The sequence below is a fragment of the Pleurodeles waltl genome, chromosome 9 (assembly GCF_031143425.1).
Source record: "Pleurodeles waltl isolate 20211129_DDA chromosome 9, aPleWal1.hap1.20221129, whole genome shotgun sequence".
NCBI classification, from domain to species: domain Eukaryota; kingdom Metazoa; phylum Chordata; class Amphibia; order Caudata; family Salamandridae; genus Pleurodeles; species Pleurodeles waltl.
The window spans coordinates 867,749,510-867,773,025 of NC_090448.1; the positions used below are offsets into that span (position 1 = coordinate 867,749,510).

The 23,516-nt window shown below is 44.5% G+C and overlaps 1 protein-coding gene across 1 annotated transcript in view; it reads right to left on the reverse strand.

The window, feature by feature from the left end:
• EML5 (EMAP like 5) overlaps positions 1-23,516 on the reverse strand; it is a 1,994,219-nt gene that overhangs the window by 299,054 nt on the left and 1,671,649 nt on the right. The window contains exons 31-32 of the mRNA XM_069208148.1: positions 17,924-17,944; positions 9,342-9,515 (exon numbers count right to left, since the gene is read on the reverse strand). Coding sequence (XP_069064249.1) covers positions 9,342-9,515; positions 17,924-17,944 — 195 coding nt within the window. The remainder of the gene's footprint in view (positions 1-9,341; positions 9,516-17,923; positions 17,945-23,516) is intronic.

Below are 23,516 nucleotides of genomic sequence, written 5' to 3' on the forward strand. Positions count from 1 at the left end.
CGCCTTCTCTTATGCGTAAAAGGTGGTAGGCTCCTCGTAAATCCAATTTAGTAAAACGTTGGGCCCCTCTGATTGCTTCCAGTATGTCACTGATGAGAGGCAAAGGATAACGATCCTTAATGGTGATTTTATTCAGACCTCGAAAATCCAGGCATGGACGAAGATCCTTAGTCTTCTTGGGCACAAAAAAGAGAGGGGCCCCAGCCGGAGACGACGATGGAACAATAAGACCACTCTGTATATTTTCGTCCAGATACTCCTTTAGAACTTCCCTTTCGGGTTCCGTGAGGGAGTACATCCTCCCAAAAGGAACAATTGTGCCGGGTTCTAATGGAATTGCACAATCATATTCTCGATGTGGAGGTAGCACAGGTTTTGACGGTTTTTGGAAAATATCCTGAAACTCCAAATAGTGGTCTGGGACCCCTTGGACCGTATTAATGGACATACCAGTGGCACCTTCAGTAGCTAAGGATCTTTTCGGAGACCAATACTTGTCGGAAGTAAAACAGTTCTCGTGACAAAATTGCGAAGACAAAGAGACTGTCCGGGTAACCCAATTTATATATGGGTTATGTCTAATGAGCCACGGAATTCCAAGAATGATGGTATGGTTAGGGGACGTAATAAGATCGAAGGAGATGTGTTCTTGATGGTTTCCCACCTGTAGACTTAACATCAGGGTAGTGGTGTCTACAGGACCAGAGGATATCAAAGATCCATCCACAGTGTGTACCTGTTCGGGTACTTCTTTTGCTTGAGTAGGAACTAGGTTAGCAGCAGCCCATGTCTTGTCCATGTATATACCACTAGCACCACAGTCTAGTAATGCCATAGTCTTTTCTTGACGACCGTCAGGAAGTTGTAACAGGACAGGAAAGATGAACAAGGCAGTTGTATTGTCATTAAAGGAGCTGATGGAAGGTATAGCTGTAGATCCCGTCCCCTCCCTTCTTACAGAGGACGGGAGGTGGCGTTTCCCGAAGGTCTGGACGGACGTACTGGACAGGTACGGAGTATGTGACCAGCAGAACCACAATACAGGCACAACCCTCTCTTGCGTCTGTCTTCTCGTTCACTAGCAGAGAGCGGACCTCGGGTAGTATCCACCTGCATGGGTTCCCCTTCGATGTCTCTAGCAGGAGTGCGAGGTTCCTCGGAACGCTGCAGGTATGCACGTGAGCTACTTGGCTGGGTAAACCCTCTACTCCTTTTCTTTTCCGATCTCCGTTCCTGAAGACGATATTCGATGGACAGTGCTTGATCCATCAGGCCACGAAGATCTTCCGCTCTGGTAGAATGCACTAGTTCATCCTTTATTTCTTCTTTGAGTCCTCTACGAAATAATGTTACCAGAGTACGTTCCACCCAAGTGGTCTCTGCCGCCAGCTGACGAAAACGGGTTATATATTGCAGGACGTCTTGGGAGCCTTGTTGGATGTCGCACAAGGCTTCTTCAGCGGAGGCTTCCAATCCAGGACGGCTAAACATTTGTTTGAAGCGACTCACAAAGGCGGAATAGTCTGACAATACAGGGTCGTCGGAGGACACCATCGGGGTTGCCCAGGCCAAGGCTGGGCCGGATAAGGCACTGATAAGGTAACCCACCTTGGTCCTGTCGTGGGAGAATTGAGTAGGTCGGAAGGCGAAATACACCGTTAAAGCATCCAAGAACTCGCGAAGCTTGGTTGGTTCACCAGAGAAACAAGGGGTAGAAGCGGAGATTGTCGGAACATCACTGGTGCGGAGGGCCAAAGCCTGTCGTAACGCAGCATTTTCATTACGTAGTTGTTGCAACTCCTGGGCTTGTTGCTGAATCGTGGTTAACAGAGATTGCTCCGGATCTGCAGCAGCCGCCACTGTATTATCCATGGTGTTTGAGGACGTCGGAATGGTTAGGCGCTGCAATCTGTCACGACTCACGTGCTGCTTGCGCCTGGAATTTGCAGATCTGGTGGCGTGAATCTTCAATGTTCGGCTTTGGCCCAAAAAGGGGCGACTCTTTCTGGTAGCCACGGTGCTGTAGGCAATGGAGACACCAAGAACAGACCGTGCCCTTCAGAAAGTAGCGCCAGAGGGAAAAACCCCTTCCAAAGGGGAAAAACCTCCAAACAGGAAAAGTCCTGGAGAAAAACAAGAACAAACAAACAGGAATCCAAAAGGAGCAAAATTCAGAAAACACAGAATGCTGAGTCCAAAACCAAAAGGCAAGGAAATCAGGAGCGAAGACACCAACTGAGCAGAAAGTGTTGCAGCGCAAGGAAAGAGGAAAAACACAGCCCTTATATACCAACAAACAGGAAGTGACCCACAGGAAGTAAAAGGACACCATCTTAGATAGGGAAACAATATATAGAACAGAATAGTAGAGGAACCATAGAGAATAGGGAACAAGGAATGCTGGGAAAGCACAGGAATCTGGGAAGGAGGAAAAGACATAAAGAAAGGCACACAACAGACTGCAAACAGAAGAAAGGACAAGGAAACGAAGAAAAACAGGTAAGAGGGTTCAGAGACCCCTGGGACAGTGAAAGGCAGAAGGAAGAACGAGGCCCCAAGCAAATCTGGGGCCTCGAAACGCGCAGGAGAGGCTGGGGGCGCGCCGCGTCTTAATAACGCGGTGCGCGGCCCGAGCCGAACGCCCGGCCGAAGTCGAGCTCTCGGCTCGCGCCGCACCGCGCGGCGCGACAGGTACAGTTTAGGGAAAGAACACTGGTGCTGGGGCCTGGTTAGCAGGGTCCCAGCACACTTTCAATCATAACTGGCATCAACAAAAGGCAAAAAGTCAGGGGGTAAACATACCAAGGAGGAATTTCCTTAAACAGTTTATTTCTCATTTTTGTTCTAGTTCAAAGCTTTTGCTTCCTTTGCTGTGACTCCTTGTGGTTTTGGCAGTGGTTGACCTGCAGTTTACGTAGTTGGATGTTTTAGGTAAGAAAAAACAATTTACTCCAAACGAGTATTGTTGCCATGCATGAATAACATTTTTGTAAGTGGTGTACTAAATGCAGGATTGTGCGTGAAATTGTCCTTAGATTTGTGCACGATGATATTTGTGTTGTCTTATGTGTAATATTCTTTTACTTTTTTCTCTTTAGTGGGATATCATTGGTAATAGCTTTGTGCAGAGGAGTTGCTGGTGGATCTAGCTTTTTCAGGCAAGTGAGTGGTTTAGTTTTTGAGTACATAATTCTTTGTAATAAGGCCACACTTTGTTTATTACTTTTCTTACACACTGCTGGTTGTTGGTGGTGCATTTGTCCAGTTACTTTTCGTTGGAAGGATCATGGCTAGCCGCAGGATGATCCCTCTGCAGGTTGTTGGTATGCTTTTTGAGTTGTCTTCTAGTCATGATTATGAGACTGACTCTGCATCTGAGGCAGAAGAGGAAGTGAGAGATTCTGGCTGTAAATTTTCTGTCCGAAAGGAATATTCTGATGATGAAGCCACTCAGTGCAGAAGAAGGGCCTGTTTTAGAGGAGGACACTGATGTGCCAATAGGGCAGCAGCCTGGGGATGAAAGGTTTCTGATTGGAAGACCTGAACTCTGGGTTGCTCAAACATGGAGCAGCCAGAGTTGCCTGCCTTTACTGGTCTCCTGGGGTGTAAAGCGAATATGGAAAACATTTTGTCTGTCAATTTCTTTCAGTTGTTTATGGATGAGCTATTTTTGGAAGAGACTGTTGAGCAGACTAATTTGTATGCGGAGCAGTATTTGATGGACAACGCTGCCAGACTTGGGCCACACTCTAGAGCTACCCAGTGGACTCCCACAAATTTGGAAGAGATGAAAAAGTTCTTGGGTTTGACTTTTTTTAATGGGGTTGATAAGGAAGCTAGCTCTACGAATTACAACCAGGAGGGATGTCACATGCTAACTACTATCCATGATGAGAGTACTTCCCCTGTGAATTTCAGGATCTACACTGGTAGTGATTCCAGTAATGACACCCCTGGTTGTCCGCCCACTTTTGGAGTTAGTGAGAAAATTGTGTGGAAACTTGGTAGACGACTGTTTAACAAAGGTCACCATTTTGGCGTAGATAACTTCTACACTGGAGTGCAGTTGTTCAAGGGATTGTTCATAGTGAACACTTGCTTGTGGCACAATCCATTCTAACCGGAAAGGCTAACCAAGGGATCTTGGCTGTAAAACACTTGAGAGGGGACAGTGCAGTGCCTTGCGGAATGATGAGCTGCTAGCTCTAAAATTTACAGACAGGAGGGATGTCTACATGCTAACTACCATCCATGATGAGAGTACTTCCCCTGTGAATGTTTGGGGTCAGGTTGCCTAAGTGCGCAAATCTGTGTGCATTTTAGATTATAATAAGCACATGGAAGGTGTAGATAGGAACGATTAGAGGTTGGAACCTTATTCTGCTGTTCGTAAGTCTTATGTTTGGTATAAGAAGTTACGATTCACCTTTTCCATTTGGCAACTTTTAACGCTTATGTTGTGTTCAAAAATAGTTTTCCAGAGTCAAGGATGACATTTGTGAAATTTCAGGAGTCTGTCATAGTGAGCCTTGTTGTGGTGGACCAGGCAAGAATTCCTAGAAAAGCAGTGGTGGAGGATGTTACTAGATTGAAAGGTAGCCATTTTGCTGAGCACATTCCTCCCATGCCCAAAAAAGACTTTCCAGCTAAGAAATGTAGAGGTATCCAGAGGGAGACTCGTATGTACTGCCCTGATTGTCCTTCAAAGCCTGGGCTGTGTGCGCGTGGCTGTTTAAGGAGTTACCACACTCAAATAAATTATTGGGAACTACCGTGAGCGTAAAGTACATGTTTTATATTTTCATATGTTCAGTTTCACGATTGGCATTACTGTCATGTATTTAGTTAGAGCATTTTTTTTTTTTTTTTTTTACTTTTTTATAATAAGTTAATGGTTTCTTTTTTGTTTAAAAAACAAACAAAAAAAAGTGATGGCGGTGTGCATGGTGTGGCGCTTGGCTGGCGCTGTGCATGGAGTGGAGCTTGGCTGCCGGTGTACGTGGAGTGGCACTTGGCTGGCGGTGTAAATAGTGACTTGCTGTTGGCCACTGCAACACACTTCTAGCCAAAAGCCAGTCCACACACTCCCATCAGCTGGTGTGTGTCAGGCAGGTGGGCGTATGAAAGTGATGGGCCCTTGAATGGCACTGTCTGTTGATGCGAGTGTTGTGATATGCTGGGCCCGTGGCTGGCAGTGTAAATGGTCTTGTGCATGTCATGTATGAAAGGTGTGTGAATGGACTATAAAGCCTTGTCGCAACTTTACAGCTCACGAGCTGTGAGTCATTGGCTCAGATTTTTGGCCTTTCAGTTATTGACAGTGCATTTCATTTTTGGGAAATCTCTTGGTAATATTATTTGATCTACTGAACCATTAATCACCCTCGTGCCGAATCCAACTAATAGGTGTGGTAAGAATGAAAAAACCTGTTCAGCTGTAATCAGGCGTTGAAGCACACCCATGACGTGCTAGGTGTTTCGGGTGGGACCCCGATGATGAAGCATGCCACCAACTTGGTTGGTGGGTGAGGGGCCTTTTTAACATAACCTAAGTGCATTTATTTTCACAGTTTTAGTGTTTGGGACATCACAGAAGGACGTGGACACCTCAAAATGTTCTAGTACAAAACCACCTGTTTTTAAGGGGGGGGGGGGGGGGCCTGCTTTTCTGGTCCCGGATGCGACAGTCATCTAGGGAAACCTACAAAACCCAGACATTTTTTTAAACTAGACACCCGGAGGAGCTCAGGAAGGTGCGGCTTGTGTGGATCCCCCAACATTTTCTTACCCATACTCTGTGCAAACTTCAAAATTTGCTTAAAAAAAGCTTATTTTGCTCACTTATCTTTGTAGGATCACGCCTCCCTCTGCAAAAACAGGTAATTTTGTAATAGGTCATTTTGATGTGTCCACGGGCGGGCACTGGGTCTACCCACAGAAGTGGGGCTCCATTTTTATCAGGAGACCTGTGGGACACTAGATAGAAGGAAGTTTGTGTCTCCCCTTAGATTCCATAACTTTCCATAACCGTTGTTGTTTTTGCCAAATTTTGAGGTTTGCAAAGTATTCTGGGTAAAAGAAGCTGGTGAGAGCCCTACAAGTTACCCTATCCTGGATTCCCCTACGTGTCTAGTTTAAAAAAAATTCACAGGTTTGGTAGGTTTCCCTAGATGCCAGCAGAGCTACAGGCCAAAACCTACAGCAAGGCACTTTCCAAAAACCATGTCCGTTTTCTTTGGGAAAATGTGATTTGTCCACATTGTGTTTTGAGGCATTTCCTGTCGCGGGCAGTAGGCCTACCCACACAAGTGAGGTACCATTTCTCTCGGGAGACTTGGGGGAATGCTGGGTGTAAGGGAATTAGTGGCTCCTCTCAGATTCCTGAACTTTCTATCACCGAAATATGAGGAAAAAGTGTTTGTTTGCCAAATTTTGACGTTTGCAAAGGATTCTGGGTAAGAGAACCTGGTGAGAGCCCCACAAGTCACCGCATCCTGGATTCACCTAGGTGTCTAGTTTTGAAAAATGCACAGGTTGGTAGGTTTTCCTAAGTGCCGGCTGAGCTGGAGCCCAAAATCCACAGCTAGGCACTTTCCAAAAAACATGAGATTTCAATGTAAAAACGTGATGTGTCCATGTTGCGTTTCCTGTCACGGGCATTAGGCCTACCCACACAAGAGAGGTACCATTTTTAATGGGAGACACAGAATAGAAGAACAAGTGTTACTGTCCCTTGTCTTTCTCTACATTTTGTCCTTCCAGATGTAAGACAGTGTGTAAAAATACAACTATTTGAGAAATGCTCTGTAATTCACATGCTAGTATGGAGAACCTGTAATTTAGAGATGAATTGCTGAATATAATGAACACCCATTGCTAGGTACAGCTCTTTTATTGGCTCTGGGTACCCAGGGTTCTTGATGAACCTACAACCCCTATAGATCTCCACAATCAGAAGAGTCCAGAAGACGTAACGGTATATTGCTTTTGAAAATCTGACATTGCAGGAAAAAGTTACAGAGTAAAACGTGGAGAGAAATGTATTTTTTTTAACCTCAATTTCATTTTTTTTATTTATTTTAGCTGTTATTTTCAGTAGAAAACATTATAGGATCTACACAAATGACCCCTTGCTGAATTCAGAATCGTGTCTACTTTTCAGAAATGTTTAGCTGATTGGGATCCAGCATTGGTTTCACACCCATTTCTGTCACTAACTGGAAGGAAGCTAAAAGCACAAAAAGTAGTAAAGATGGGGTATGTTGTAGTCAAATGCAAAAATTGTGTTGAAAAATGTGGTTTTCTGATTCATGTCTGCCTGTTAGTGAAACTGGGAATATGGTGGTTGTAGCACAGCAAACCCTTTGTTGATGCCATTTTCAGGGGGAAAAACACATGCTTTTTTTCTGCAGCACTTTTTTCCTGTTTAAAAAAACGAAATTTTAGCTGCACTTGGCTATTTCTTGGTCTCCTTCAGGGGAAGCCACAGACTCTGGGTACCTCTAGAATCCCTAGGATGTTGGGGGAAAAAAAGGCCGCAAATTTGGTGTGGGTAGCTTATGTGGACAAAAAGTTATGAGGGCCTAAGCGCGAACTGCCCCAAATAGCCAAAAAATGGCTTGGCACAAGAGGGGAAAATGCCTGGCAGACAAGGGGTTAAGGACCTCAGCCAACAAAACAGTGATACAAACTGTGATTCAACTTGTTTCCCAAGAGAAAAGCTAAAAAAAAAAACGCTCATTTCAGTTCCTGATCAGCACTGATCACCCAAGAGGCACACCAGTCTCCACCAAAGATTTGCACTGTGACCGCTGTTTTGCAAAAATGCAAGGTTTGTACCAGCAGTACTTGGAATCCCGCATAGAGGACTTTGTGACACCCTGAAATCTGAAGACAGAGTCCCCCCCACTCACCTGTGAATCAAGGACTTAATCGGACTTCACCCCCCGTGGACTGCACAACATCTGGAGCATCCATGAGCCTGCATCACTCAGTATCAGGACCATTCTATTATCGTCTATGGTGGTCATCCTGTAAAGTTTGGATTTTGCTCTAAAAATGCTGTGGTGGCCAGGTAACTGTCCAAAGTATCTTCTCTGCTCACCTGGACCTCTGTCCTGCCGGACCTGGTCACCCAACTTGGGCCAGAGTTGCCAAACTAACTTTTCCAAACTTTTCAAATGTTTCTGAAGTTTTTGTTGACCAATACGGTTTTTGATGCTCAAGGTCTCTAAAAATTCACAACAATCTAATCTAGTGTTCTAATCTGGTGTCTTTCTTATTATTTTGTTTGCTGTTGTTAAATGCTTTACACGTTTTCCCTTTGTTAAGCATTACTTCTCGCAGCCACAGCTACCCAGGGTTGAGCTTATGATTGAGTTAACATACCTGACTGGACCCAAGACGGTATTTGTGAGTGTAGTGCATGGTAGGGCTATCAGCCATACCATATAGTACACCCCAAATCTTCCCAGCAATTTTAATTGATTAACAATAACAATAATTGACTCAGTGAAAATTGCATTCCTTCTCTGCTCTTACTTCCATACAATCTAGCATAGCCCTTTCTACGTCACCCCTCCTTTTACAGCAATTAACTCCATGTTACCCTGTTGATCACCTCTTTTTAATGTTTGGGCATATTTCTCTTCTTCTGAATCTGATCACTGATAGTCTACGCCTCATTGACCAGGCATCGCAATACCCAGCACATTGCATATTTTATGAGCCATCACATGCAAAATGGAGGAATGATGACTCCAGTTGAATGCGAGGAGGATTTTAGTTCCAATTTTGTGTCCACTCTAACTTCCAGACATCACATAGGAGAAATAATGATTGGTTGGAAAACAGTTGATAGTTAATTTAACCAACCAAAATCAGATGTCAGCAGTGGATGGAAAGTCGTTCTCTGAAATTGGAATGGAAATCCTTGGGGGGAGTTTAGGGTGAGTGGAATACATTACGTTCACAGTTTAGAAACGAGAAATAATTTAAATACAATTCTAATATTCAGAAAAGTACTGAAAGCAGCACCATTCCACCAAGACTTTCAAAGTAAAACCTACATACAAATGTTTGAACAAATGCTAATTTGCCATATGTGCCAAGCTGTTATTTCCACGCAATTTGTTACTTTTGTTTTTTATCCCTCCACCACCACATGTCCCGTCCTCTAACCTCATGTCATCTGAAAAAGGCTTGCTAAATGGAATCACCATCAACTAAACAAATTATAAAAGCTCAATCTGCAAGATTTGATCACCAAACAGATCACTTCTTTGTTCTGTAAATGACACTGATAAAAAATAATAAAACACAAGTTCCAACAGCTTGCCCACCTTCCTGCCACTTCCAGATGGTGATGGTATGCTCTGGATCCAGACCAACAGAAAGGAGAAGCTTGCCCGTGGCACTGAAGCTGACCGAACAAACTCCCTTGGAATGGAAGCACCGCAGCACAGAGAGGGTCTGTTTGTTCATTGCATCCCAAATGTGGATGGAAGGCGATGTGGCTGAAAGGCAAATGTACACACAAAATGCACACATGAAATTGCACCTATCTCCAGTTTCAAGTCAGACTTGGACAGAATTGGCCTAATTTCACATACCGATGGCCTTGTTTTCTTCAATGTTTCAAACGAACGAGTTACTTACCTTCGGTAACGACTTTTCTGGTGGATACATTAGCTACCTGTGGATTCCTCACCTAATGAATACTCCCATGGCGCCAGCATTCGACGGAAATCTTCTTCCTAGTCTCTGCACGTCGACGAGGACGTCACTCTAGCCCACGCGACGCCATCTGACGTCATACAGGTAATAAGAGGTCCTCGCCGACGTGCCGACGTCAGTACCAACATTTTTTACGCGATGAGAACAACAACCCAATGCAATGAAAGAGCAAGGCAACATCCCATAACACTGTAAAATACACAACATTGCAATAAAATGGCTGTAGATTTAATATAACTTTTTTTTTTTTTTTGTTTACCAACAAATATATGCAAATCATGTATATACACAAAGATATATACATAAATATATATACATATAAATATATACAAGTATCCATATATACAACATCTATTGCAACCTTGAAGACCAAGAGGAGCGCACTCAAGGATTACTTGGTAAGACCAGAAAGGCAACGGGGAGGCGGGTGGGACCGTGAGGAATCCACAGGTAGCTAATGTATCCAGCAGAAAAGTCGTTACCGAAGGTAAGTAACTCGTTCTTCTGATGGATACAACTACCTGTGGATTCCTCACCTAATGAATAGAGTCCCAAAGCAGTACCACTCCCGGTGGTGGGTGCCGAAATGGTCAAACCAAGAAATCCTGCAGCACTGACCGTGCAAAATGGCCGTCCTTCTGACCTCAGAGTCCAAACAGTAATGTTTCGCAAAAGTGTGAAGGGACGACCAAGTTGCGGCCTGGCAGATGTCGACCACAGGAACACCCCTGGCCAAGGCCGAAGTGGACAACTTAGCTCTGGTGGAATGAGCTCTAATGCCATCAGGAGGATCCTTCTTTGCCAAAGAGTAACAGATTTTAATGCAAAGAACAACCCACCTGGAGAGTGTTGTCTTGTGGACTGCCTTTCCTCTCCTCTTGCCCACGTATCCGATGAACAGCTGATCCTCCAGCCTGAAGTCCTTTGTTCTATCAATGTAGAAGCTTAACGCCCTCTTTGGGTCCAATCGATGTAGTCTCTCTTCCTCCTTTGAAGGATGAGGCGGAGGATAGAACGTGGACAAAGTAATTGTCTGGGCCAAATGGAAGGGTGAAACAACCTTCGGGAGGAAAGCAGCCTTGGTCCTCAACACCACCTTATCCCCATAAAAAGTTGTATAAGGGGGTTTTACCGATAAGGCTTGCAACTCACTCACTCTCCTTGCAGATGTTATAGCCACCAGGAAGACTGTTTTAATAACCAAATACCTTAAGGGGCAAGAATGCATAGGCTCAAAAGGGGACCCCATAAGGAAAGTGAGGACCAAGGACAAATCCCATTGAGGCATAACGAATGGTTTTGGAGGATATTTATTTAGAAGACCTTTCAAGAATCTGAGAACAATAGGGGATTTAAATAACGATGGTTGATCTGGAAGACAAATGAAGGCTGACAGGGCAGACAAATAACCTTTAATGGTAGCCACTGCACAACCTTTCTGCGCTAGAGACAGAGCAAAAGACAAAACATCTGACAGATGAGCATGTAAGGGATCAATCGGTCTCTCTCCACACCACATAACAAATTTAGACCACCTATTAGCGTAGATAGATTTAGTGGAGTGTCGCCTGGCCGCTAATATAACATACACTACATCAGGCGGGAGAGAGAAGGAACTCAGGTTGCCCCGTTCAATCTCCAGGCATGTAGGTGTAGACTCTGGAGGTTGGGGTGTAAAACCTGCCCCTGCGACTGCGAGAGGAGGTCTGCCCTGAGAGGGAGACGGAGCGGAGGGCACAGCGAGAGTTGGAGAAGGTCGGAGTACCACACCCTCCTTGGCCAATCCGGAGCTATTAAGATGACCTGGGCCCGGTCTTGGCGAATCTTCCTCAACACTCGAGGAATCAAGGGTATGGGGGGAAACGCGTAAAGCAACCGGTCGCACCAGGTTATCAGAAACGCGTCCACCAATGCTCCCTGCACCGGATACAGGAGGCTGCAGAATAACGGACAATGCGCATTCTCCCGAGTGGCAAACAGATCTATCCGAGGAAACCCCCACATCTGGAAGATTAAACGGACTTGATCTGGATGGAGACGCCACTCGTGGTCGGCCGAGAATTGGCGACTGAGACTGTTCGCACGTACATTCAAGACCCCGGCCAAATGATTTGCTACCAAGCAAATCTGATGGTCCTTTGCCCAGGATCATAGTCGAAGAGCTTCTCTGCAGAGAAGGTACGACCCTACTCCTCCCTGTTTGTTTATGTACCACATCGTGGTAGTATTGTCCGTCAGGACCTGTACCGATTGACCACGAAGGGAAGGGAGGAAGGCCTTGAGAGCCAGACGTACAGCCCGTGACTCTAACAGATTGATATGAAACATCTGTTCCTCTGGAGACCAAAGTCCTTTGATCTCCAGATCCCCCAGATGAGCTCCCCACCCTAGAGTGGAAGCATCCGTTATGACCGTGGCCACTGGTGGCGACTGCGCGAACGGCTTTCCTTGCGAAAGATTGTTGCTCGCAATCCACCACTTCAAGTCCACAGCAGCATCTCTGGAGATCTTGACCGCACCTTCTAGATCTCCCTTGTGTTGAGACCACTGCCTTCGGCGGCACCACTGAAGAGCCCTCATGTGCCAGCGAGCATGCGTGACCAACAGTATGCAGGAGGCAAACAGACCGAGCAGACGAAGGACCTTGAGGACTGGAACTACCGCTCCATTTCGAAACATTGGAACCAATTCCTGAATATCTTGAACCCGCTGAGGCGGAGGAAAGGCTCGATTCAATGTTGTTTCCAGTACTGCCCCTATGAACAGGAGGCGCTGAGAGGGCTCCAGGTGAGATTTGGGCACGTTCACCAAAAAGCCCAGGTCGAACAACAACTGGGTTGTTGACTGCAGATGATACGACACAAGCTCCGGGGACTTGGCTTTGATCAACCAGTCGTCCAAGTAAGGGAATACTGCTATCCCCTTCCTTCTGAGCTCTGCCGCAACCACTGACATCACCTTCGTGAAGACTCGAGGTGCTGAAGTAAGACCAAACGGGAGGACCGCAAACTGATAGTGCTGCGACCCTACCACAAACCGGAGATACTTCCTGTGCGACTTGAGTATCGGGATATGAAAATAAGCATCCTGCAAGTCGACAGACACCATCCAATCTTCTTTGTTCAACGCCAAAAGCACCTGTGCTAGGGTCAGCATCTTGAACTTTTCCTGATTGAGGAACCAATTCAAGATCCTCAGATCCAGGATCGGTCTCAACCGACCATCTTTCTTGGGAATCAGGAAGTACCTTGAGTGAACAACCTCGACCCCTTTCCTGCTCTGGAACCAACTCCACCGCGCCCTTTGAAAGGAGGACTTGAACCTCCTGTTCTAGCAACAGGAGGTGTTCTTCTGAACAATAAGATGGGCGGGGCGGGAGGGGGGGCGGAAACTCCCGAAAGGGAAGGGTGTAGCCTTTCTCCACAATACTGATAACCCAAGTGTCCGTTGTAATAGTCTCCCACTTGTGGAGAAAATGCCGTAATCTTCCCCCTACAGGAGAGGAGTGAGTGGGAAATGGTGGAAGCCTAAGGCTGCTTTCCCTTCTGCACCCCTCCAGAGGACGAGGAAGAGGCAGAGTGCTGTTGAGAGGCTCCTCTGGTGCGGGCCCTACCTCTCCCTCTAAATGATCTATAGGGGTGAGAAGAGGCGGGTTGCTGGAACCTCCCCCGAAAGGAAGAGGAGGAAGAGCCACGTCCAAATCCACGAAACCTCCTAAAAAACCTGGAGGAGGCAGAAGAAGCGGCTTGCAGCCCTAATGACTTGGCTGTGGCCCTGCTTTCTTTAAACCTTTCCAAGGCCGAATCTGCTTTGGCTCCAAAAAGTTTGTCCCCATCAAATGGGAGGTCCAACAGGGTCGACTGCATGTCTGCAGAGAACCCTGAGTTGCGAAGCCAAGCCTGTCTCCTCGCAACCACAGCCGTGCCCATCGCCCTAGCCACTGAGTCAGTCGTATCCAACCCAGATTGGATAACCTGGGTTGCAGCAGCCTGGGCATCGGAGACGATATTCAAAAGCCCTTGGGGAAGCTCCGTATGTGAAGATGTTATTTAGTCCATAAGAGCATAGATGTATCTCCCCAAGATACATGACGCGTTGATGGACTTCAACGCCATGCTGCAGGATGAGAATATTTTCTTGGACTGTGAGTCCAACTTCTTGGAGTCTCTATACCCCGGCACCATCGGAAAAGATCCAGGCGCAGATCTAGAAGAACAGGAGGCCTGGACCACCAAGCTCTCCGGCGTAGGGTGTCTGGACAGAAAGCCAGGGTCAGATGGTGCAGCCCGATACCTCCTGGCCACAGCCCTATGAACAGCCGAGGAAGATACCGGCTTCTTCCACACCTCCAACACCGGATCAAGCAAAGCCTCATTGAATGGTAAAAGAGGCTCCGCTGCAGTAGAGGCCGGATGCAGGATCTCAGTCAACAAATTCTGCTTCGCCTCCGCTACCGGCAAAGGCAATTCAAGAAAGTTAGCTGCCTTTCTTACCACAGCGTGAAAAGTGGCTGCCTCCTCAGTATACTCCCCTGGAGATGACAAGTCCCACTCAGGGGAAGTATCCAGCCCACTAGCTGTATCCAGTCCATGAAGACCCTCGCCAGAATCCTCTATCTCTCCTTCCTCCAAGACCCGTTGGTATTCCTGCTCCTCTAAGAGACGGAGAGCACGCCTCCTAGAATGTAGCCTCTCTTCAATACGCGGCGTCGACATGGCATCCGCCGAATTCGAGGAACGACGCCGATCGCCGGATCCATCCGACGCCATGTCCGGCGCCACAGGCAGCTTCGACGCCGAGGTAGGAGCCGGATGCAGAGAGGCGCGTCTCGGAGCCTCCGATGGTCCTGTCGGAGTCACTGGTCGAAACCCCGAAGTCGACGGGATGGAAACCTCCAGGGTCGTAACCCCGAAGTCGACGGGATGGAAACCTCCGGGGCCGAAACCTCTGGGGCCACCGGAGTCGACACCGGCGCCGAGCCCACATTCCCTAAGGGAAGAAAGGGCATGAAGGGTGCTGGCCGTAGCGGCGCCGGAGCACACAAGGTGAAAGCCAACGGCCCCGAAGGACCAGTTGAAGCACCTCCTGGAGCCATCTGCTGAAAGATGGTATACATCGCATTCAAAAACGCGGTATTATTGGCTCCAGGGGCAGGAAAAGCCGGATACTGGGGTGCCTGGATCGAAGGCGACCCCGACGCCAGCCTCGACGTCTGCGAAGCCGGAGAGAACACCTGAGGCTGCGTCACTTCAATCACTGAAGATGTCTGCCCAGGCGAAGTCGGCGAAGCCGGAGAAGGCAACGGCATCAATGGATGTGGAGTGACTGTGGGACTGACCTCCCAAGTCATACGACGCCGAGCCGAAGGCGACCTCGATCGAGACCTCTGGCTGGAATGGCGCCGTGAAACCCTACGGCGCCGGGAATCTCGATGACGCCGATGAGTCTTCGGCGAGGAGGACTTCCTATGATGCTTCTTCTCCTTCGCCATGAAGAGTTTAGCCTCTCGCTCTTTTAGGGCCTTGGGATTCATGTGTTGGCATGAATCACATGTTGCGACGTCGTGGTCGGATCTTAAGCACCATAAACAGTCCGAGTGTGGGTCCGTAACGGACATATTGCCCCCACACTCCCGACAGGGCTTGAAACCAGACTTCCTCTGAGACATAGTAACTCTCAGATAAAAATCACGCAGCAGAAAAACACACTGTAACTTCGAAAGCAACAGTAGCTCCCTCGAAGATAACCGTTTCGAATGCACGGAAAAAAGGGAACTGACGTCGGCGAGGACCTCTTATTGCCTGTATGACGTCAGACGGCATCGCGTGGGCTAGAGTGACGTCCTCGTCGACGTGCAGAGACTAGGAAGAAGATTTCCGTCGAATGCTGGCGCCATGGGAGTATTCATTAGGTGAGGAATCCACAGGTAGTTGTATCCATCAGAAAAAGGTGCTTCTACATAGCCTGCTCGTACCTGTCCTACAGCGCATCTATCCCATCACCCGGCCCTCTATGCAGCAATAGCCACAGCGCGTTCCATTTCTTTGTGCACTCTCAAAAACATTCTGTCGCGATTATGTGAAAAGAATACATGATTCCATGTCTTAGAACCCTTAAAAACATAGGAGCCACCTTCTATCACCTTTGGGCACTCTGGAATAAATCCTGCTTCCAACCTTTCCCTTTTTCCACACACAATAATTGTAGGTCTTATTTCTGAGCACACTCGGGTTCATCTTTAATTTTCTGAATTACTGAAACATTTCTGAACATGTATGCATCGAATAAAACTGGTTCCAACATCTTGATGTGGCACTGTCCAAGCAAGTAAAAGTTTACTCACTATCAGTCACAATATATGAATGAGTTCACTATATGAGTTCATGAGCCTACCACGTTAAAACTAATTCCGTAAAGACAAATTCATGAAAATATGGGTGGCACCACTTAGAGGTAATTATAGTTTTTTTTGTAGTGCTTTAGTAAAAACTGTCAAAAGTCCTTTTGAGCATTATTTATAATGGAAATATATTGTCACCACTATTACTTATCTACAGAACAACAGTATTGTCAATAAGTATCATCTATTTATAATGTAAACATATTGTCTCACTCATTTATAAAATAGCTATCAATCAGATACGTCTGTTGATTCGGTAAGAGTACAGTTGAACTATAGTCTATAGGCACATTAGCAAGGAATGCCTTTTTCATTTTCTGAGAAATGTTTAACATGTTCCTGGATAAACCAAAACATGAAACGCTGTACAAAATCCTCCTGCATGTATCCTAAATTTCTGAGGCACCCTAATGACGCAGGTATACATAGGAGGTGTTTTTATTATGCTTCTTTATTTACCATCAGATGAATATAGTTCTATTCACAACACAACTTTTAGGCACACCTTTGTGATATGTCCTATAATTTTTTTTTTCAAAGTCTTTCATTATAGTAGTTGGACACGGAATGCGCCATATTATTAAAGGGAGAGGAAGAAACAGTTTAATAGGTGGCATTTTCGGCCAATAGCATCTTGATTCAGACGCATATTGAATATCATTGCCTGTGGGCAAGCCACAACAACGACCACTCGTAATGGCTTAGTGGCTTTAACAATTACACATTGTAAACGTAATTTCCTGGATAAAACCCAGTTTCTTGGCTCAGACCTCACAAATTGCACATGGAGGCTACAAGATTCCCATGGTGCATGTTGTCGGACACATATATAACAGACACTTTAGGTGAAAGGTGTTAATGATTACATAAAAGGCCTTCACTTCTCCTAGGGCAAAGTAATATTTGCCAACTGAATACCCCCAGGAAAACTGAGACAATATTAAAGCGCACAGCAAAAAAGCAAAGGTAAGGTGAATTTAAATGGATAACAATGGTACAAAACATACAACTAAAAAACACAACATATTGGAAAGTGGAAGCACGTGCTACAAATGAAAGCAGGGCAATCGTCACAACTCTGATGACTGAAAGAGGGTGGAAAGGATACTGCTTTCAGGAAAAGATTTGCTTTCACTCGGAAAAGGTCCACAGGGAGTTTGGGACTCCTACCCAGAGACACATTTTGGCACTGGTAGAATATTTCTAACTTTCGTTGGTGCATTATGTGTTCTGCTGTGTAGTTACTATTAGAGGTTCTAGCAAAACGTACAATTAACTTCCTTTATCCAAGTTAGTCATGTACACCAAACTTTATATCTTCAGCCTCAAAAGAAGCGGCATTTACGGGACCCTATATGTTTGTGGCATTAAACAGAGCCACGTTAAAGAGGTTAGTCCTAATTATAAACACGTTTCTTAAATTTGACTATTTCCACAAAGGAGGCATGTTTCTGAATCTGCCACAATAAGAAACCTAACTAAAATTAACCAAGGTTTGTGTTTCTGCAAAGGTTACCACCATGGAATTTCACTGTGTTTTTTAATGTGAACTGCGGTGCCTGGTGCACACTCTTTCCTTTTAATTTAATATCTCAAGCCTTGCATGGATGACCTGGGGGCAAATGTGTCACTCCCTATGTTTGCCTCAGTATTGCACTGTATTCAGATAATATACGAAACATCGTAGATTATTTCAGTGATGGGAAAATATTAAAATTTACTAAGAAAAATAGCTACCGAGTACCCTGTCGATTTGTAGTTAAACACACTCTGGTTTGAATCCCTTACCTGACATGTCTGCTGAGTCTCCTGAAATGGAAAAGCAGCAGAAAGAAAATTAAAATTAAACCAGAAATGTGACAATTGGGAAATAGATATAGGCTTCAAAAGTGAAATGTATTAAAACATTCTAGGGTTAGTTTAAATTGGGGAAGATGGGTTTACCACAACCTCAGTCTAGAAATGAAAGTTCATGTTAAATTTCACTTGTTTTGCATACGTATCTCAATTGCTTCAACTAACAACGTGCTGAAAAATTAAAAATGTATTTCCATTAACAATAAATTGTAAGGCTACAAATAAACAATTGATACAGATTTTTAAAAACCCATCTGTTCTACAAACGTGACTTTCTAAATAAAAGGCCTAGAAAACTAATCTGTGAAGGAGAAAACTTTCTTTTACCTTTAGTTTTATTTCTGAATATGGAACTAGGCTCACTTACAGGAAGCTAGACTTCTACATTATGGTAATTTTTCATATTGACCTTGTCATAATGATGTCCTGTCAGCATCACCACCATGACATCATCGTGCTTTTATGGTCACAGAGGTTCTGATGGTAAACAACTGCACCACACTCACAGCCACATATCATTTTTCTACTAATACCTCAAAACTATCAGGGTGACTACGTAGCTCCAGAACTGTGGGGAAATGGTAGGCTTTATCATTCTTGGAAAAAATCCCCTTGCACATTTGCCATGGGAAAAAGACCGAAATAAAAAAAAAAGATGCAATACAGATATATGCAACTGGGTAAGTGTTCAAACGTTAAAAGTAGTTAGTGCCTTGTGAGTGACAAATGTGCTTTTAACTATAAAAGATGATTCACAGATTTCATAGTGAATCAGTATTTATCTCACTCCATGATATTTGCAAAGATGGAACAAATATGGGGAAGAGGACAATTTTTATTTGGATTTTTAGCTTTAGGATAAATGAAATGTTATAAAAAGTGAGTTACCTACCGAGCTTAAAATGTCTTACATCTACGGTATACACATGCAAATTATGAGTTACAGTTTAAAGGATAGGATTGTCATCAACTAATTTCTGGAGCAAAGTTGACACCCTTGTAAGACAGAAAAACTTTTCAAATTCAAAGAAGAGCCACTGATAACAAAACTCGGAGCTTAAACACTATGACATGCAAGCAGGGAGATACACATGAATTCCATGCAAACTGTAAAAGCTTAAACAATGATTCTCAAATGCCTTCCCTGATGGAGGTAATTGTTAAATCAATCTCTCAGGGGCATTTGAATCCATTCACCATGGGTTATAATCATGAACATTCTATCCCACCATCTGGCGATGAGTAGATCTATCGCAAAACCTCTTCAATTCCTTTTAACATCGAGGATCACATACGAGACAATGAGTCAATGAGCCCTCAAGTTATAACCTCTCCCAAACCCTGGAACATCTGAGTCAAGCTTAAAAGAGCCAAGAACTAGTGAGCAGATAATACAATGCTTTACCAGCAGATAGCAGGAGCCACATAGGTATTCTAACATAAATATCCCACTGTTTATAGATTATGACTGGATAGTGAGTTGGCGCTTAATGCTACATAAGATTAAAATAAATCTATCAGTAACTGTGACGAACCTACACTTTAATGTCAGCAGGCGGATTGTAGCTTAGTTTTTATCAGTATTACCGTACAAGGCTAAATCATTGTAGGTCTATAACCATATTAATAGTCAAGAGAAATCAGTGCTGTTCTAAATATCTACATGATAAAGGCAGATGCTTTATATTCACAAAACTATTGCTCTGTGTTTAATACTATGGCAATACAGAACTGGCAGGCCTCCTGATTACTATCTTAGACCTTTATACATGGTTCTACACTCCATGGTGCAGCAAGTTTATGATACTCTTCCCTTCACTCACTGTGATACATTCTCAGCATTAACTGCCCTTGGACAGCAATATAGTATTTAAATATATACAGAACGCAGCACAGCACTCTCATCTATTATCTTACATGGTCAATATATTATGGTCCAGGAACATACATTAATGTAACTAATAATAAAACCTGGTATAGACAATGCAAATAATTAATAGAAGAAATCCAAAGATTGTGATAGAAAATGATCCTTTACAGAACACCCATATAAACCATAATGAAAATGTCACTTACCCAGTGTACATCTGTTCGTGGCATTAGTCGCTGCAGATTCACATGTTGTGCATAGCCCGCCATCTGGTGTTGGGTCGGAGTGTTATAAGTTGTTTTTCTTCGAAGAAGTTTTTCGAGTCACGAGACCGAGGGACTCCTCCTCTTTTGCTTCCATTGCGCATGGGCGTCGACTCCATCTTCGATTGTTTTCCCCACAGAGGGTGAGGTAGGAGTTGTGTGTGTTAGTAATAGTGCCCATGCAATTGAGTGAATAAGTATGTACCAATTAAGGTTTAAGTAATATATTTACAAATGTACAAAGTTGAAGATAACTTCCAAACGGCTACAGGCTCCCGGGGAGGCAGGTGGGCACATGTGAATCTGCAGCGACTAATGCCACGAACAGATGTACACTGGGTAAGTGACATTTTCAGTTCGATGGCATGTGTAGCTGCAGATACACATGTTGTGCATAGACTAGTAAGCAGTTATCTCCCCAAAAGCGGTGGCTCAGCCTGTAGGAGTGGAAGTAGTCTGAAATAAAGTTCTTAGTACGGCTTGACCTACTGTGGCTTGTTGTGCGGATAGCACGTCTACACAGTAGTGCTTAGTAAATGTGTGAGGCGTAGACCATGTGGCTGCCTTACATATCTCGTGCATTGAAATATTCCCTAGGAAGGCCATGCTATCGCCTTTCTTTCTGGTTGAGTGTGCCCTTGGTGTAATGGGCAGCTCCCTTTTTGCTTTAAGGTAGCAGATTTGGATGCACTTAACTATCCATCTGGCTATACCCTGTTTTGATATTGGGTTTCCTGTATGAGGTTTTTGAAATGCAATAAACAGTTGTTTTGTTTTTCTGATTTCTTTTGTTCTGTCAATGTAGTACATTAGTGCTCTTCTGATGTCTAATGTATGTAGTGCCCTTTCAGCTACCGAGTCTGGCTGTGGGAAGAACACTGGTAGTTCTACCGTTTGATTTAAGTGGAACGGTGAAATAACCTTTGGTAGAAATTTAGGATTGGTTCTTAGGACTACCTTATTTTTGTGTATTTGGATAAAAGGTTCTTGTATTGTAAACGCCTGAATTTCACTTGCTCTTCTTAGAGATGTGATGGCAATGAGAAATGCAACTTTCCAGGTTAAGAATTGTATTTCGCAGGAATGCATGGGTTCAAAAGGTGGCCCCATGAGTCTTGTTAAGACGATGTTGAGGTTCCATGAAGGAACAGGTGGTGTCCTTGGTGGTATAATTCTTTTCAGGCCTTCCATAAACGCTTTAATGACAGGTATCCTAAATAGTGAAGTTGAATGGGTAATCTGCAGGTATGCAGATATTGCTGCGAGGTGTATCTTAATGGAAGAGAAGGCCAGATTCGATTTTTGTAAGTGTAGTAAGTAACCCACTACATCCTTTGGAGATGCGTGTAATGGTTGAACTTGATTATTATGGCAGTAGCAAACAAACCTTTTCCATTTGCTTGCATAGCAGTGTCTAGTGGATGGTCTTCTAGCTTGCTTTATGACTTCCATACATTCTTGTGTGAGGTTTAAATGTCCGAATTCTAGGATTTCAGGAGCCAGATTGCTAGATTCAGCGATGCTGGGTTTGGATGCCTGATCTGTTGTTTGTGTTGTGTTAACAGATCTGGCCTCTTGGGTAACTTGACGTGGGGTACTACTGACAGGTCTAGTAGTGTTGTGTACCAGGGTTGTCTTGCCCATGTTGGTGCTATTAGTATGAGTTTGAGTTTGTTTTGACTCAATTTGTTTACTAGATATGGAAGGAGAGGGAGAGGGGGGAAAAGCGTATGCAAATATCCCTGACCAGTTCATCCATAGGGCATTGCCTTGAGACTGCCTGTGTGGGTACCTGGATGCGAAGTTTTGGCATTTTGCGTTCTCCTTTGTTGCAAATAAGTCTATTTGAGGTGTTCCCCAAATTTTGAAGTAAGTGTTTAGAATTTGGGGGTGAATTTCCCATTCGTGGACCTGTTGGTGATCTCGAGAGAGATTGTCTGCAAGTTGATTCTGGATCCCTGGAATAAACTGTGCTATTAGGCGAATGTGGTTGTGAATTGCCCATTGCCATATTCTTTGTGCCAGGAGGCACAGCTGTGTCGAGTGTGTCCCCCCCTGTTTGTTTAGATAATACATTGTTGTCATGTTGTCTGTTTTGACAAGAATGTACTTGTGGGTTATGATGGGTTGGAATGCTTTTAACGCTAGGAAAACTGCTAGCAGTTCGAGGTGATTTATATGCAGCTTTGTTTGATGTACGTCCCATTGTCCTTGGATGCTGTGTTGATTGAGGTGTGCTCCCCACCCTGTCATGGAAGCATCTGTTGTTATTACGTATTGTGGCACTGGGTCTTGGAAAGGCCGCCCCTTGTTTAAATTTATACTGTTCCACCATAGAAGCGAGATGTATGTTTGGCGGTCTATCAACACCAGATCTAGAAGGTGACCCTGTGCTTGTGACCATTGTGATGCTAGGCACTGTTGTAAGGGCCTCATGTGCAGTCTTGCGTTCGGGACAATGGCTATGCATGAGGACATCATGCCTAGGAGTTGTAATACCATCTTTGTTTGTATTTTTTGTGTTGGATACATAGTTTGTATAACTTTTAGGAAATTTTGAACCCTTTGTGGACTTGGAGTGGCTATTCCCCTTGTTGTGTCTATTGTCGCTCCTAGGTATTGCTGTACTTTGCACGGTAGAATGTGTGATTTTGCATAGTTGACGGAGAAACCGAGTTTGTAGAGGGTTTGTATGACATGATCTGTGTGGTGTGAACACTTTGTCAGTGAGTTGGTCTTGATTAGCCAATCGTCTAGATACGGGAGTACGTGTATTTGCTGCCTTCTGATGTGTGCAGCTACTACTGCTAGGCATTTTGTAAAGACTCTTGGTGCGGTTGTTATACCGAACGGCAATACTTTGAATTGGTAATGTATTCCTTTGAATACGAACCTTAGGTATTTCCTGTGCGAGGGATGTATCGGTATGTGGAAATACGCGTCTTTGAGATCTAAGGTTGTCATGTAGTCTTGTTGCTTTAGCAATGGTAACACTTCTTGTAGCGTGACCATGTGAAAGTGTTCTGATTTGATGTAGGTGTTTAGTGTTCTGAGATCTAGGATTGGTCTCAGTGTTTTGTCCTTTTTTGGTATTAGAAAGTACAGTGAGTAAACTCCTGTGTTTATTTATGTACATGGTACCAGTTCTATTGCGTTCTTTTGCAGTAATGCTTGAACTTCTATTTCCAGAAGGTCTGAATGCTGTTTTGATATATTCTGTGTTTTTGGTGGTATATTTGAAGGGATTTGGAGAAATTCTATGCAATAACCATGTTGGATAATTGCTAAGACCCAAGTGTTTGTTGTTATTTCCTCCCAAGATTGGTAATACTGATTTATTCTTCCCCCCACTGGTGTTGTGTGGAGGGGATGAGTGGCCTGTGAGTCACTG